Genomic DNA, 17,951 nt, shown 5'->3' with positions numbered 1-17,951 from the left:
AAACTTGGACTGGCTAGGCTACCTAGAACTTTTTAATCCAAAAGTATTAACTGGAAATAATCAAAATCAACACAATAGTGACAGGGAACGAGTTCATTTTGAATTAGGCCTACAGTTGCGTAGGCATACACGATGCAAACCTGCATGAAGCAAAGTCAGCCCTGTGAGTTCTATTGGAATTGTTGTCTCTGTGTCGAGGAAACCCCCACGAGTCTCGTTTTAAAATATAATTCATATGAACAAGTACAAGGTTGCTGCAGTTTGACAGAGGTTTCACCCCACCCCAGTTTTATCTGGTTAGGTTACCAGATCAGGAAAAACTCTGGGCCCCGGGGAAAAAATTGGAACCTTTTGTTGTCATCTCTGGTCTGTGATAATACATAGGAGCCGGTTGGTTGTTTCTCTGACCACTATTTCCTTAGAAAAATGTTGATAATCTGAAAAACAAGATAGGCCCCAAATCTTTCAAATACTTTAGCTGTGCTTGATTGAACTTGTCTGGCACAAATGGAGTACAAACCATGTCCGTGCGGCACTAAAGGCAGGCTCAATCAAACTCTCAAAGTATTTAAAAAATAAATGCTGTTTGAACCCAGGTCTGGCAAGCAGAGTGGTGTCTCACCATGTAGGAGGGGAAGATGAGGACTCTCTTGTGCTTCCCACACGGCCACTGGGGATCGTCCAACAGGTTAGGGTCGTACTCCCGGATCAAGTCCCCCAGATCATTCCCTGTAGGGGACAAAAATGACACAGTCACACAATGAGCCAAGGATAAACAAACACTGGGGACAAGAAAGTGGTTTTCCACTTCTTCTACTACATAGTCAAATCAAATCAAATTTGATTTGTCACATGCGCCCGAATACGACCGGCGTAGGTAGACCTTACCGTGAAATGCTTACTGACAAGCCCTTAACCAACAACGCAGTTAAGAAAATAGAGTTGTGAAAAAATGTTACACAATAAAATAACAATAACGAGGCTATATACAGGGGGTACCGGTACTGAGTCAATGTGCGGGGGTACAGGTTAGTCGAGGTAATTTGTACATGTAGGTAGGGGTAAAGTCACTATGCATAGAAGCCCTCAATGTTGAACATGTAATTGATTCAACTAAAACGTCACACTGCGGATGGTTATGCCTCGGGAATAGTGATATGTATCATACCCACTGACAGGCCTACTCATATTCAGGGCCTCTCTCTAGCATGGAGGATCCACACACTGACCTGTATGAACACTACAACTACTCCAGAGGATCCACACACTCATGTGACTGACCCGTGTCGATGCTGCTCTGGTTGCTGTTGGCCCGGCCCAGGCTGAGACTGCGGTGGCTGACGTTACGAGACTGAGTGAAGGATGACACGGAGTCTATGGTGTTCCTGCGACTGCTGCCCAGGGCGTTGGTGGGGTATAGGAACTGGGTGTACGACACAGTCTATGGAGAAAGAGAGAGAGACATACTCACATTTTCAAGAGCACGTTATTGTTAATTAAGGCGCTCATGTTCAGGCTCTCACACAGGGTTCGTCTCCAGTCCTCTCTCACCTTTCCGTCGGCCCCCAGCTCCACTCCCTCCAGCCCGATCACCATCTCCTTGGCACTGACCCCGCCCGAGGGGTGCCGCTGCCGCCCGCTTTCCAGTTTCACATCCCTGCCAGGGCACAGGCACCTTTAGACATTCCCTTCCCATAAAAGCCCACACCCCCTGGCAAACAGTCTGCTGGCTAGACTCCACCTCGGCATCTCTAACTCTGTCCATCTAGTTCCATCTTTCACACACGGTTAAAACGTGCTCGTTATTGATTTGTAGAGCACTGCACTAACCCAATGAGATTCTCTGATTACCTGTATGCGATCTCTGACTGGGCGGGGGATCTTTGTTAGAATTTGGAATCTTAAGAAGTACACAGCGAGGGTTGAAATGAGAGTGTGGATTCGTTACGGACACACTGTAACATTCTGCCAAGTAGGGTTGAAGGAATGCAGGCGGTTGCAGCTCAGACGTTGCATCACCAGTCCTCTACATTTCATATCAGCGCGTTAGATTTCTAAATAAAAAGCGGGTCACATGCTTGACTAAAGAAGGACATGTAGTACTGCACTGAGCTGAAACTGTGTCAGTGGTACACAGTCGTTGGAAATGACCCGTCAGGTTACAGCTTTGAGCAGATGTTCTAGAAGAAAAAAAACGTTCAGGGTCCAGTGTTGCTGTAAAACCATCTACCAACTAAAAGGTTTCACATTGACTCATACTAAATGAAAATGCATTATTATTAAACGTTCATCACTTCATGGACTTCCACCAGACTGATTTGACAAAAGGGTATGTGGTGGTTACAGTTTCCTATCAGAAAGGCCAGTTGCAATAGCAGGAAAAGGGCCACTGGACAAGCATGACTGCTTTACAATGACACACAGATGGCCATCACATGACCATTGTTATTAGGATTAGATGGCAGACTGTCTGAGGTGGAGCTGTGATGAAAATAGCATTATCTGGCACATGGGAAAATCTTGTTGACAGATGCATCACACGCACAAAGATCCCAGGGCAGAAAAAAAACTTTAAGGGAGGGAGATAAGGGAGGAAACTAAGCAAGCCAGGAAAGCCAGGGGTTGCAGTCTGTCAAAGGATGAAACAGAGAACACAGTAGTGGAAGGAAACAAAAGAGTATCTTGTCAAGTGGCTGAGGGATCAATTCATGAGAAACGAGGGGCAAAAAAAAAAATCTGCCTTTTCACAGAGATAAAACAACAATATCTAAACAAGCAGGATCAAACCTAAATGTATTCAAATGTTTTTTTTATTAACAATTATCAAGGTTACAAAAGAGACCTCCAGTTCAAGAATGAGCAATGAAAACGATGTTCTTTTTAATATTAACAACAGGAGACGGCTCTAAAGAAAGGAATGTGGAATTGGACCAGATAGAGAACATAAGAGAAGCCAGACGCATTCTAAGTTCCCAGAATTCTACGGTGCCATAAATAGTCATTATGAACACTGTCGTAAATCAATAAAAACTCTAACTGGGGCAAGAAATGGAGAAAATGCAGGAAAAAGTCATAACAGACAGAAGCTTGGACTTGTTCACAGTCTAGTTCTACAGTGCATTCAGACCGCTTGACTTTTTCCACATTTTGTTACATTACAGCCTTATTCTAAAATGGATTAAATAAATAAAAATCCTCAATCTACACACAATACCCCATAATGACAAAGCGAAAACAGGTTTTCAGAAATGTCTGCCCATTTATTAAAAATAAAAAACAGAAATACCTTATTTACATAAGTATTCAGACCCTTTGCTAGGGGACTCGATATTGAGCTCAGGTGCATCCTGTTTCCGCTGATCATCCTTGAGATGTTTCTACAACTTGATTGGAGTCCACCTGGTAAATTCAATTGATTGGACATGATTTGGAAAGGCACACACCGGTCTATATAAAGGTCCCACAGTTGACAGTGCATGGCAGAGCAAAAACCAAGCCATGAGGTCGAAGGAATTGTCCGTAGAGCTCCGAGACAGGATTGTGTCGAGCCACAGATCTGGGAAAGGTACCAAAAACATTTATGCAGCATTGAAGGTCCCCAAGAACACAGTGGCCTCCATCATTCTTAAATGGAAGAAGTTTGGAACCACCAAGACTCTTCCTAGAGCGGGCCACCCGGACAAACTGAGCAATCGGGGGAGAAGGGCCGATGGTCACTCTGACATCTCTACAGAGGAACTCTGGAGGTCTGGGAGAACCTTCCAGAAGGACAACCATCTCTGCAACACTTCAACAATCAGGCTTTTACAGTAGAGTGGCCAGACGGAAGCCACTCTTCAGTAAAAGGCACATAACAGCCCACTTGGAGTTTGCCAAACGTCATGTTTCACCTGGCACCATCCCTACGGTGAAGCATGGTGGTGGCAGCATCATGCTGTGGGGATGTTTTTCAGCGGCAGGGACTGGGAGACTAGTCAGGATTGAGGGAAGGATGAACGGAGCTAAGAACAGAGAGATCCTTGATGACAACCTGTTCCAGAGCGCTCAGTACCTCAGACTGGGTTGAAGGTTCACCTTCCAACAGGATAACGACCCTAAGCACACAGCCAAGACAAAGCAGGATTGGCTTCTGGACCAGTCTCTGAATGTCCTTGAGAGGCCCAGCCAGAGCCCGGACTTGAACCCAATCGAACATCTCTGGAGAGACCTGAAAATAGCTGTGCAGCAACACTCCCCATCCAACCTGACAGAGCTTGAGAGGATCTGCTGAGAAGAATGGGAGAAATTCCCCAAATACAGGTGTGCCAAGCTTGTAGTGTCATACCCAAGAAGACTCGAGGCTGTAATCGCTGCCAAAGGTACTTGAACAAAGTACTGAGTAAAGGGTTTGAATACTTACTGGACTCCAAAATTACTGGCACCCCTGATGGGCAACGCACATACAATACTTAAAAAAAATAAACAATATAATTATAGAGAGAAACTCAAAATACCAACATGTGAGAAATACTGTACTTTATTAATGTTTCAATGGAACCCACCAAAATCATTTATTGATTTAATTAAAATTCAATGCCCTCCAAATCAAGGTTTCACAATTAATGGCACCCTTAAAGATTATTGTAAATAACATCTACCAAAATTAAACCAGGAATTAAATTCCACTTATTTCAGTTTATCTAAGTCTTAAGGAACTATATTGAGCCATTACATCACTTCCTGTTTCACTAGGGTATAAAAATGAGGTAAAAGGCATGCAATATCCCTTTGTCATCCAACACCATGAAGAAAACAAAATAACTGTCAGTTCAAAAGAGACAGATGGTCGTCGACCTTCATATATCTGGTAATGGCTACAAGAAGATCCACAAACGATTGAATATACCACTGAGCACTGTCTGGGCAATTATTAGAAAATTCAAAAGATATGGAACAGTTGAAAACCTCACGGGTAGAGGACGCAAATGCATTTTGCCCCCCAGGATAGGAAGGAGGATGGTGAGAGAAGCAACAAAATCCCCAAGAATCACTGTGAAGGAATTGCAGGCCTTGGTGGCGTCTTGGGGTCACCAGGTTTCAAAAAGCACCATCAGACGCCACCTCCACAACGACAGGCTCTTTGGAAGGGTTGCCAGAAGAAAGCCTTTTCTGACCCCAAGACACAGACGCAGTCGCTTGAAGTTTGCCAAACATCGTTTAAATTATGACTGGAAGAAGGTGCTCTGGTCAGATGAGCCCAACATTGAACGTTTTGGTCAGATACAGCATCAGCATGTTTGGCGTCATTAGAGATCCATACTAGGAGAGGCACCTCATACCCACGGTGAAATATGGTGGTGGGTCAGTGATGTTTTGGGGCTGTTTTAATTCCTAGAGGTCCAGGGGCACTGGTTAAGATTGATGGCATAAGGAATCCCACAAAGTATCAGGCAATTTTGGCTGACAATCTGGTTGCCTCTGCCAGAAGGCTGGGACTTGGCCGTAGGTGGAATTTCCAACAAGACAATGACCCGAAAACAGACCTCAAGATCCACACAGAAATGGTTCTGTGACAACAAAATCAATGTTCTGCCTTGACCATCTCAGCCGCCGGACCTCAATCCAATCGAAAACCTGTGGGCTGAGTTGAAGAGGGCAGTTGATAAGCGTAAACCCAAGAATGTGAAAGGATCTTGAAAGGATCTGCATAGAGGAATGGTCCAAAATCCCTCCAAATGTGTTCCTTAACTTTGTCATACATTACAGGAAAAGACTCCATGCTGTTATCCCTGCTAGAGGTGGTTGCACTAAGTACTAAATGAGGGGTGCCAATAATTATGAAGCCTTGATTTTGGTGAAATGTATTTTGTATTAAATAATTGTATGATTCTGGTTGGTTCCACTGAAACATTAATAAAGTACATTATTTCTCACATTTGGTATTTTGAGTTTCTCTATAATTATATTGTTTATATTGATTTAAGTATTGTTTGTGCATTGCCAGTCAGGGTGCCAATCATTTTGGAGCCCACTGCATGTAAAAGTGATATTTCAGTTTTTAATTTGTAATAAACTTTCTGAAAACGTGTTTTTTCTTTGTCATTATGGGGTAGTGTGTGTCTGTGTGTAGATTGAGAAGAGGAAAAACAATTTAATACATTTTAGAATAAGTCTGGAATGTAACAAAATGTGGAAAAAGTCAAGTGGTCTGAATACTTTCCGAATGCACTGTATGTCTCATGGACATAATGTCATGTACATGGCACTGAGTATTTACATTTTAGGACAGGCATGGGATTTTAGCTTGGGCAGTTCTTTACATAGTCAAAGTGTATTTTGCTGTAGCGACACTCCCAAGACCCATCCAAAGACATTATTTAACTGACAATGGTCAATTACAGGTGTAGGATGTTAATTTGATCACCCTGTTGCAGGAGAACGTTCCTGCAATGCAGGAAATCAAAAACTTGAGGTGGATTTGCGGTTTAAAAAGTCTTCTGAAGTTTGTAATTTCCACTTTGAAATTTCAGACTGGATTTTCCCTAACAAAATTTTTTATCAACCGCAACAAAAACATCCATTCATTATAATCCACATAATAATTCACATTTCCTTTTGCTGCTGTCGAAAACCTCTGTGGCAGCATTAGGCAGTCAGGGCTCAGCTATTGGATATAACTAGGGGCTCTTTAAATCCCCTTGATGTATGGCGTAGTCTTAGGAAGACTACGCCACATAAACGAAGCGGTTATGCTCTTCACTAAGCCCCTGGAATGGCTCCTTCTTTCTCTCTGTCCATTGTGTTCTCTGTGTTGATCAGTTCCTTTTCTCTTACGCTTCCTCCAAAACAAGCTCTTTCTTGAGGGGCACTAAGACCTACAGTGAGGGGAAAAAGTGTTTGATCCCCTGCTGATTTTGTACGTTTGCCCACTGACAAAGAAAGGATCAGTCTATAATTTTAATGGTAGGTTTATTTGAACAGTGAGCGACAGAATAACAACAAAAATATCCAGAAAAACACATGTCAAAAATGTTATAAATTCATTTGCATTTTAATGAGGGAAATAAGTATTTGACCCCCTCTCAATCAGAAAGATTTCTGGCTCCCAGGTGTCTTTTATACAGGTAACGAGCTGAGATTAGGAGCACACTCTTAAAGGGAGTGCTCCTAACCGCAGCTTGTTACCTGTAAAAAAGACACCTGTCCACAGAAGCAATCAATCAATCAGATTCCAAACTCTCCACCATGGCCAAGACCAAAGAACTCTCCAAGGATGTGTAGACCTACACAAGGCTGGAATGGGCTACAAGACCATCGCCAAGCAGCTTGGTGAGAAGGTGACAACATTTGGTGCGATTATTCGCAAATGGAAGAAACACAAAAGAACTGTCAATATCCCTCAGCCTGGGGCTCCATGCAAGATCTCACCTCGTGGAGTTGCAATGATCATGAGAACGGTGAGGAATCAGCCCAGAGGAATCAGCTCAAGAATACATATACAGGCCCGTCTGAAGTCTGCCAATGAACATCTGAATGACTCAGAGGACAACTGGTGAAAGTGTTGTGGTCAGATGAGACCAAAATGGAGCTCTTTGACATCAACTCAACTCGCCGTGTTTGGAGGAGGAGGAATGCTGCCTATGACCCCAAGAACACCATCCCCACGTCAAACATGGAGGTGGAAACATTATGCTTTGGGGGTGTTTTTCTGCTAAGGGGACAGGACAACTTCACCGCATCAAAGGGACAATGGACGGGGCCATGTACCGTCAAATCTTGTGTGAAAACCTCCTTCCCTCAGCCAGGGCATTGAAAATGGGTCGTGGATGGGTATTCCAGCATGACAATGACCCAAAACACACGGCCAAGGCAACAAAGGAGTGGCTCAAGAAGAAGCACATTAAGGTCCTGGAGTAGCCTAGCCAGTCTCCAGACCTTAATCCCATTGAAAATCTGTGGAGGGAGCTGAAGGTTCGAGTTGCCAAACGTCAGCCTCGAAACCTTAATGACTTGGAGAAGATCTGCAAAGAGGAGTGGGACAAAATCCCTCCTGACATGTGTGCAAACCTGGTGGCCAACTACAAGAAACGTCTGACCTCTGTGATTGCCAATAAGGTATTTGCCACCAAGTCATGTTTTACAGAGGGGTCAAATACTAATTTCCCTCATTAAAATGCTAATTATTTTCTAACATTTTTTACATGCGTTTTTCTGGATTTGTTTGTTGTTTTTCTGTCTCTCACTGTTCAAATAAACCTACTAGTAAAATTATAGAGTGATCATTTCTTTGTAAGTGGGCAAACGCACAAAATCAGCAGGGGATCAAATACTTTTTTCCCCCCACTGTAGGTCACAACAACACTGCCACTTTCCCCATCGAACTGGCAGGCAGGCAGGCCAGGTGGGAGGATACCAGGCCGGAGAGTGTTCAGGACTACTATGGGTTCCCATAACATGTAGGAGTCTGAACCTTGTGTTGCAATAAGAAAGAGGACTACTGATAAGCCAGGCTTTCTCTTCCAAGGCCCAGAAAATATCTCCTCTAACCACACAGGGAGGATAAACATCATATCTGGTGTAAACTCCAAACAGAATCTCCAAAATGCTCTGTTATGGATGGTTCATTTGGGTCCACTCCGAAAATGTTGTAATGTGTGTTATGCAGTTGCAGCAAAGCGCATGCAAAGTTCAGAGAGAGTGCTGAGATAAAAGCATGCTACGGAATCTTTGACGGCAGCAATGACTTGAGGAAAGGTGCAGTCTACATGATAACAGCAAAGCCAGAAACGGTTGCAACGGGCAAAACGGTGTTTTATTAGAATGAAACTAACTGAAGTTCGTGACTTCTTCCAAAGAGATCTAGAGACACAGCCAACAGCAACCTATAGGCCAGAGGACTGGAAGGAGGAGCTATATGAATACGGACTCATTGTAATGGCTGGAATGGAATAAATGGAACGGTATCAAACATATTGAAACCCCGTTTGACTCTGTTCCATTCATTCCATTCCCGCCATTACAATGAGCCCATCCTCCTATACAACCTCACACCAGCCTCCTCCGCTATAGAACTATATGAAAACATAGGGAAATGGATACAAGCCTTAAAGGGAAAATCCACCCAAAAACTATTTGTTGGTATTTTTTCCATTACTCCACTGTTGATACAGTCCCAAAATGTATTGCATGTCAGCAGTCAAGGTTTCCAAGATATTAGACTTCATGATGATGCAAAATGCATAATTTGAGTGAATTTTCCCTTGAAAATGGGTGCGATTAATTACTTGTTCATCACTTACAAAAGGTTTTTTGTTGTAAAAAAAAAAGTATCTACCAAAACGTCCAGGAAATTGTTCAATCTAACAATGTTCAACCCTCCCAATGTAATAAAGTACCAGTTATAGGAGATTATATCCGCAGAAACAAAAAAGGACTAGGATCGTTCCACGAAAAGAGTGCCTTTTATTTTAAGTAGGAATTGTGCACCAAAATAGAATTAGAAGCCTGTTATATTAAATGTGCCGTTTAAAATAAGCCAGATGGAAAATTCAATAAATCGGAACAATTTATGAAAAAAGTGATTTGTTGTTATAACAAGGTTCGTAACTACATGCGAACATCGGTGTGGAAATCTGTTGCAGCGCAAAGTCGACTACAAAACCCACAATGCAATGCTCTTTCTCTCTGGGCTGGCTGGCTAGCTAGCTAGCAAACATAGCTGCACACAATAATTCCAATGTCAAGATCAGCAAGTTTATTGGCTGTAAAAATCGCCGGAACAATTTAGGAATCCATCTCACCGAGTTCAACTTGGAGTTGGTCTCCGCCAAGGCGATTGCAGAGTACATTGCTATGGCAACAACAGCCCTTTCCCCACAGACACACAGAGTTTAGGTAGCCTAGCTGTTAAGAGTGTTGCGCCAGTAACCGAAAGGTGGCTGGTTCGAATCCCGAGCAGGCGAGGTGGAAGGCAGTTAAACCCCCATAAACAACTGCTCCCCGGGCGCCGATGACATGGACGTCGATTACACACGCCCCCCGCTCCTCTTTGATTCAGAGAGTTTAGGTTAAATGTGGAAGACACATTTCAGTTGAATGCATTCAGTTGTGCAACTGACTAGGTCTTCCCTTTCCATTGCGAGATGGTATTTGAAGGAGAAACTGAATTTAAAAAAAAATTGGTACATGGCTTATATTGAGCACATCTAAGCGAAATACATACTTGGTCATGAAGATATACTGTAAACGGATTGATGTGTTTTTTTTTTTACCTCTTTCTCCCATCGCTGCTACTCCCGTACGGACTCGGGAGAGGCGAAGGTCGAGAGCCGTGCGTCCTCCGAAACACAACCCAGCCGAGCCGCACTGCTTCTTGACACAATGCCCGCTTAACCCGGAAGCCAGCCGCACCAATGTGTCAGAGGAAACACCGTACACCTGGCAACCGTGTCAGCGTGCATGCGCCCGGCCCGGGAGTCGCTAGAGTGAGATGGGACAAGAACATCCCTGCTGGCCAAACCCTCCCCTAACCCTCCTTCGGACAACGCTGGGCCAATTGTGCGCTGCCCCATGGGTCTCCCGGTCGCGGCCGACTGCAACAGAGCCTGGACTCGAACCAGGATCTCTAGTGGCACAGCTAGTACTTAGACCACTGCGCCACTCAGGAGGCCGGATGGATGTGTTCTAGACAAGTAAGCCCATACAATCTATTGGCTGATTTGGCGATCTGGAGTGCAGGTAACTGTTTTAAAAGCGTTACGTGATCTTAAGTGTGTTATCCCCTTTTTTCAGTGGCGAGAACCATGTAGCTTCTCAAAAAAGGCACCGAATTGGTGGAATGAACCATGAGAGAATGGAGGGAAAGCAGGGAACGAAGGAACAAAAGGTTAGAAGGATGGCATGCTGTAGGATACATACCCTGCTTGGCTACAATCTCGATAGGGCAGGACAGAAAATACACTATAAAGGGATCTTCTGCCACTGATTAGGACTATCCTATAAAAACAAAAATAATAAATATGCTAATTAGGAATTAACTCTGAAAAAGACACTCAGATCTACAGGTTAAGATGGAGAGAAAAAAAGTGTGCAGTAAAACAGTCAAGATTTAGAAAACTAAATGAAATCCTGTATTTATCTATTTTTACATGTGTTGTGTGATAAATGTGTAGTCAGTGGTTTGGGGACAAAATTATGCATTTTTTGTATATTGATCTTTTAAAAATGAGGCTACTAGCCATGTCTAAGGAGACTTAAAAAAGACCAAACTTGTTCATCTTACAATATCAGAATATCAGCTGCACATGAGGTAAACACATTGAACGACAGAACAGTAAAGCTGAATCACTCCTGAAAGAAGCATAACCACTGCTTAATAAACTTTGTCACTGATTTATACCTTCGGAGGTGACGTCCCAATAAGAGGCCTACTCATTGATTAATATCAACGTCACAGGCAGAAAGTGACTTGTGGCAATGTATTGCTACTGTATACGGCACACTGATAAGCTAGATACGAGTAAATAAAAACAGCAACAGCATAGATGTACTTCTATTTTCTTCCTGGGACAGAAGACCCGTACAAATACCTGTCCAGACTGATATTTCAAAAACAATGAATCAAAAAGAAATGGGTTCTGGTACACCCAAGTGTAAAAGAAGCTTGAGGCTTGTAGCTCAAAAAATACCAGGATCAAAAGCTACTTGAGTGATCGGTGTAATACGAAATGAAGTGCCGTGGAAATAGTTTAACTGTCCATTTCCTTTTAGAGTCCAGAAAATAGCCGTAAAAAGGTGATAGTATTCATTACTGAGAGAAGCTGAACAATAGCTACATATAACTGTGTGCATATATAAAAATAAATCAGGGTGCTAAAATGTCTTCAGTGCTCTGGAATTTCTAAGTCAACATTGCATGCGCCATTGTTTATAAACGTGAGAGAGTGACGTGTTGCATGACTCATTTGTGATTCAATGGTGTGATCCTTAAATGTATAGCTTTAACAAAATATTCAAAACAAGATCTAAACTCAATTTGAGAATATTTCTGTGAAAACTAACCGGACTCCCAATGAACTGCTGAGCAGTCTGATACATGAATCAATCAATAAGATCAGTTATTAACCAATAGTACATTAATTGATACAGCACTTCTAAGCTATAAGGAATAACCTTCAATTAATAACCTACATCTCTTGTCCAAGATGTAGGCTAAAGTTGAGTAACCTGATAGACATTCAAACTGCTGAGTGTTCATTGGGGGGGCATCCTGCCATTTTCCATTGAAACTTTGTATGGAATTAGGGCTGGGGTTGTTTTCATTCATACCTTCCATTGCGCATATCGTGTTGCCTCATGTTCTTGATGAAGTGAACCTTCTTGAAGCTCTTTGGTCGAGGTGAACCTGAGAGGGTTCTGCATCTAAAAACAGACCAAATAAATAAGACTGATCAAAACAAAATGTGATTAAGTGGGATCCATTTGAGCCGTAAAGACAACATATATTTTTACAACTCTAAACAGAGAGACGGAGCCAGACCAATACATTACCGCCGCAGCATGACGTCCCCACCATCACTACCCCCACAGGACATAAAAGTACCCCACAAATCAAACTGAAGTGATATTACAGTTCCCCCCCCCCCCATGTCATTATCTACCTAAATACTTCCCAGGCCAAAGCTGTTATTGACTTGTCAAGTACAGCTGTAAAATGAGAGGAAAATATGAGCTAGCCAAACTTATGTTTCGGGGTGGCGTGCCGTGTTGCGCGGTCTGTGACAGTCGTTGCTATACAGTACCTGCGTAGAGGGGCGTTCTCCTCAATGTCTTCCAGTGTCTCCAAGGAGGAACGCTGAGAGATGAGCCTCCGTCTGTGGAGTAAAGGAAAGAAGAAGAGAGGGCAGGGGGAAATAAAGAAGCAGTTGTTAGGAAAGATCCTGGTATGGAATTTTACAAGCAACTTGCGGTGCTGCTAAACAGCTCTTACCTGGCCATGGAAGAGGAAAAGACTGGACACAATAAGCATTAGGCCTATTTCTAATATTTTATTCTGCATTGCAAGATTTTTTTGCGAAATACGATTGCTAAATTTGGTCATTCATTTGATAATGATTATGCATATGAATATCCTGGGCTTACCATGACAAAACACCATTATATGAGTATTGGACAACCTCGGAGAAATCGGCAACACGGTCCTGTTCTGAACGCAAATATTCAAATCATTGAAGATCTAAAAGCAAAGACAATCATTTTCATTGTTCTTTAACGGTCTGGAGAATGAATGAGTAGCCTACTAGACCTCATGTGCCTCCAGGTCAGATTTGAGGCATAGCTAAAATGTCTACGGCTGTGTGCTGTAGTCACTGAATCAAGTAATCCCTGACATCAACACTGCCCGGCTGCCGTCGTCAATGACCACTGTTGTGTTCGAAATTCTGACCGGCAGCCTCTGTGTGAGATCATGTAGAACAATCTAGAGTCAGGCACTGGTTGGTTGGTAAATGAGAGGATAAAGACAAGGGCTGATTCTGAAAGCATTTTCTCATGTTTCCTCACAGACAGGCCTTTCTTTCACACTTGGGTTGCATAACTCAACCAGGCAGAGCCATATCTATTAGGCTATTGCTATATTTATTTTATTTAACTAGGCAAGTCGGTTAAGAACAAATTCTTATTTACAATGACGGACTAGGAACAGTGAGTTAACTGCCTTGTTCAGGGGCAGAACGACAGATTTTTACCTTATCAGCTCGGGGATTCGATCTAGCAACCTTTCAGTTACTGGCCCAACGCTCTAACCACTAGGCCGCCCCTATATAAATCAGCTGCCAGTCGTAGAAGTAGGCAGCCAGGCCTACTGAACACGTGAGATTAAGTCTATACAAGCTCGAGAAATGTAATAACCTTACTTATAAGGACAAAACAAGAATTACAATCCATCTCATGAACCATGGACTTAAATTCATGGTGGAAGAAAATAACTAGGGACAGGCGTTTTTACCAGTATTTCCAGCATTGTTGCTGCAGGTAGGAAATCCTAGGAAATGTTCTGATTATGGATATACTGATAAGATACGTGTCTATCCGTCCCTAACAATGGGAGTCGTTGTCCACAAAGCGGCATGGCAGGCTGTCTAGCTCCAGTCTATCCTTTCTTTGGATTGGTGGATACATGTAATTATATGAAAAAAAAAAAAAAAAAAGCACATTAAGGTCCTGGACCTAAGCATTATGAAACTTATATAACTTATATCCTTACTGGTGGGCGTAAAAACGCCCCCTGGCTGGAGTCAGGCAGATTTTCCGCCGAGTCGGGCCTCTCTTTAGCTGTCTCACAGGTTTTTGAGATCGGAGACAAAACCCCCATGTCGTTGCCTACACGGGGCATGCGGCCGTCACTGACGCTCGTTTAATGTGAGTGGGTCGGAGACGCAATCATCAATGCCGGGCGTACCCTACTTTCAAAATCCTAACATCGTGTAACGGTTAAGGTGTTGGCTTGTAATCGCGGGGACCTGGGTTTGAGTCCAGCTTAAACAAAGTGAGGTGTAGAATCACTGATGTACAAAAAGTATTCCCGCCCAAATAATTGGCTTTTGCTTTCAATATACTTTATAACCATCATTTACTCAAGCGTTTCCTTTATTTTGGCAGTTACCTGTATGTCTCTGCACCTTCTCCCTGGAGAACATATTAACACGAACAGCTAGGCAATAGCAGTCAGCTGAACAAATACAGGCCTCTCACTCTGTTACAAACATAGCAGTGACCATGACCTGGTTCCAGGTACTCCATGACAAATGATTAGGTTCACTCAATTACCGATGGCCTACTACACCATCTCTGTTTTTGAGTAGAGGACAAAAAATTCCTTCTTTTTTAAATGTTTTTGGACAGAATTAAAGTTTTTCTTTCACAGTTCGTACGGTACACATCTGAGGAACTGAGCTCTCTGAAAATCCAGCTGGCATGAAAACTAGTTTCCACAGTTCAGCGGGACACTAGGATTTTGATCCAGCCACTGTAGATGAGCAACGGCAGGCCAGCCAGGACATGGTTTTTGGCAAAGGACAGTTTCCACACCAGTGTAAACTGTGGACATAATAACACACAGACCAGATCACTCATTCACTTCAGACAAAAACTCTGACGCGACCAGCTATTGGATGTTAAACTGAGGGTAAGGTTGGATGTTGGATCAATAGAATCCAATGGTCTGACGTTAACGAGGACTGGACAGACTCAGAAGCTTCAACGCAGAGCGCAGGCTACTTCGGATTCTTGCCTCCTTCAACGTTGAAAGAACAACATTGGCATCTGTTAGTAGAGCTGCCAATGAAAGACCCTATTTGTCTGTGTCTTTGTTGCCTCAAGTGGTTGTTTTCAAGCCCTGTTGAAATGAACAATGAATCATTTCAAGCAAGGTCAATGATCAATCTTTACAATAAACGTAAAAACTAAATCCATATGTAACCTGTCTGCTATGCTTGCCGTTTTTAGGTTACGGTGCAGTAGTGCTCTAGAATATTAAAATTGTTTCACATGCACGCCCATTGGCAGCCTGCCATGGACATTGCCTTCCCGTTCCACTGTCGGGTGACGGAGTGGAATTAAATAGGTTGTTCCACCAATTCGGTGCCTTTTCGAAAAGTGCAACTTGGTCAAAATAACATTTGATTTCACCTAATTGTAACATTCTGTCAAAAAGAGCACATGTTCAACTTCATAAGAAACACCAAAGATAAAGGAGGACCAAGGCACTCATATAATTAATTAAAAATGCCTTTATTTGTATGGCATGTTCAATGGAACCAAGATTTTTTTAAACTCTCTCGCTTTGGCGTTATGGCCTTAGTCAGGGAGTATGAACACATTTCCCCAACAAGAGGTTAAATAAAAACATTACTATAGTAAGTGCATATTAAAGGCCCAGTGCAGTCCCCACAAATATTTTACTGTGTTTTATTTATATATTTCCACAATGAGGTTGGAATAATACTGTGAAATTGTAAAAATTATGATGATGCCCTTTTTGTGTAAGAGCTGTTTGAAAAGAATGCCTGAAATTTTAGCCTGCTTAGGTGGAATGGAATTTTGGCCTGCCTGGTGACATCACCTCTTTGCCAATAACAGCAAACGATCCGTTTTCCCCTCCCCAGTCCCGGGCAGTCCTATCAAAACTCTTTGCTAAGAAGCTATTTGTTTCTTTGTTTTCAATGAAAATGGTCAAAATCACAGTAAGGTAATTCATTGTTACCCAGAAATTATTTGGATACTGAGATAAAAACGTCTGCATTAGACATTTAAGTGCAAAATAAAGTAACAGGGATGACCATAACAGGGTTGACGAGTTCATCTTAAATCAGCTATAAATCCCCTTGTGACAGGGGGAATGGAAGCTTGTGTGCAACCGGGAGGCACAATTGAATGCTTCACAAAAATGTTAAATTGAAAAAAAATGTCTAACCTGTCTATCTATGGGTAACAGGGTTGATGTGTTATGCTCGACACGCTCAGTTTTCCACCACAAAACTCCAGAAAATGGCCAGACATTTTCACCATATTAAAACGAGAGTTCAGTTCACGTAATAGGGTTGACCTTAAAAACGTGGGCAGACGTAAATGAATCACATGAAATAAATCATCTTCAGAAATGACTGTCAAACCAACAAAATAACTATGGCTTTATCACGATGGAGAGAAATGTCGGGGTTAAGTAGCTAGTAGTGCATAAGTAACAGACCTTCTCAAAGACAATAAGCTAGCTAGCTAACTTTAACTTCATGCCTTACTGTAACCTAACGCTACTACGTTACCGACAGTATTGGACATTTTGAAGACTTCTGTTTGCAAGTCCATAACTATGGATGTTATTGTTACACTTTCTGATCTACACTCTTTTGTTGGATCTGATTTTCGTTCAACCAGGGGAGTGTGCAAAAGGGTGCCAATAAACCCAACTGTATATTGTTCAAGACACAGACCCGTGTGGTTAGTTGCCCCCGCACCTCTCTGATTCAGAGGGGTTGGGGTTAAATGCGGAAGCCACATTTCAGTTGAATGCATTCAGTTGTACAACTGACTAGGTATCCCCCTTTCCCAGTGGCTTGACATAAAGTAAAACACTGTATCCATTTCGTCCTCCATCCCTTAAAATAGCATTTAGTTTAGGGTGAGAAACGGTGCAACTAGCATTGTGGAACTTGAACTAGTGAACTTGTACTCAGAGATCCATTTTGGAACTATGGAGTAATCCATGCTGACTAGCTTGTCTCGAGACTCATTACCAGTGATGTTTTGATTATGGTGGCGTTTTTAACCATATCCTACAGCTGCTTGGAGCTTTTGCTTACAGTTCAAATCTCAAGGGTTTTAGAGGAAAACTAGCCTAAGTATGCTGCTTACATAAACATGTGATTATGCCAGCTATGACATCACCAAACAACAATCAACCTCCTAACCTAAAGGATATGACTCATTCACACAAAACTGCAAAGGACCAGACCATTGTAATGGCTTATACTGCATGTGGTTTCTCTGCTATGGCTTCATAGTCTCCCCATAGTAGGCTTCTGAACACAACGAGAACTTCTGAAAAATGGTTTAAAACATGGGGAGACTTTGCAATGCACAATTGAATTAACTGCATTAAAAACTGTCAATCAACAACAATTTCTACGAAATAGATTTTGTGCAAACAATGCTCACTACGCTAAATATACATTTACATTTCAACCGGTTCAAACAGATCAACAGCTCAGGCGGACACACCTTTAGCAGCAAGACAGAGTGGGCGTCTTACACAATGCCTTTTCCATTCTAGCCTAATTTATGAGTCTAGGTTGAGCAGTAGAATACTGCAGCCTATGTAGACCCAGCCATCATCTGCGTGCATTGAAACCAGGGCACACCGAACAAGAGGATGGTTTTAAGCAGCCCTGAGCTCTGGTCTAGTATCTTTTGGCACT

At 42.5% G+C, this 17,951-nt stretch overlaps 1 protein-coding gene across 3 annotated transcripts in view; it reads right to left on the bottom strand.

The window, feature by feature from the left end:
* The window catches only part of LOC106599958 (CDK5 and ABL1 enzyme substrate 1), a 31,559-nt gene that overhangs the window by 6,900 nt on the left and 6,708 nt on the right, over positions 1 to 17,951 (bottom strand). The window contains exons 1-7 of one of the 3 annotated variants that reach the window (XM_045714764.1): positions 13,120 to 13,651; positions 12,780 to 12,851; positions 12,307 to 12,399; positions 10,897 to 10,974; positions 1,552 to 1,657; positions 1,282 to 1,441; positions 623 to 729 (exon numbers count right to left, since the gene is read on the bottom strand). In XM_045714764.1, the coding sequence (XP_045570720.1) occupies positions 623 to 729; positions 1,282 to 1,441; positions 1,552 to 1,657; positions 10,897 to 10,974; positions 12,307 to 12,335 (480 nt within the window). In that variant the 5' untranslated portion in view covers positions 12,336 to 12,399; positions 12,780 to 12,851; positions 13,120 to 13,651. Of the gene's footprint in view, positions 1 to 622; positions 730 to 1,281; positions 1,442 to 1,551; positions 1,658 to 10,896; positions 10,975 to 12,306; positions 12,400 to 12,779; positions 12,852 to 13,119; positions 13,652 to 17,951 lie in introns of those variants that run through there. The other 2 variants (XM_045714761.1, XM_045714763.1) reach the window with 2 other exon arrangements.

The sequence above is a fragment of the Salmo salar genome, chromosome ssa03, assembly GCF_905237065.1.
Source record: "Salmo salar chromosome ssa03, Ssal_v3.1, whole genome shotgun sequence".
NCBI classification, from domain to species: domain Eukaryota; kingdom Metazoa; phylum Chordata; class Actinopteri; order Salmoniformes; family Salmonidae; genus Salmo; species Salmo salar.
Note: the sequence above shows the minus strand (reverse complement) of the source record. Positions and strands in the feature narration are given on the sequence as shown.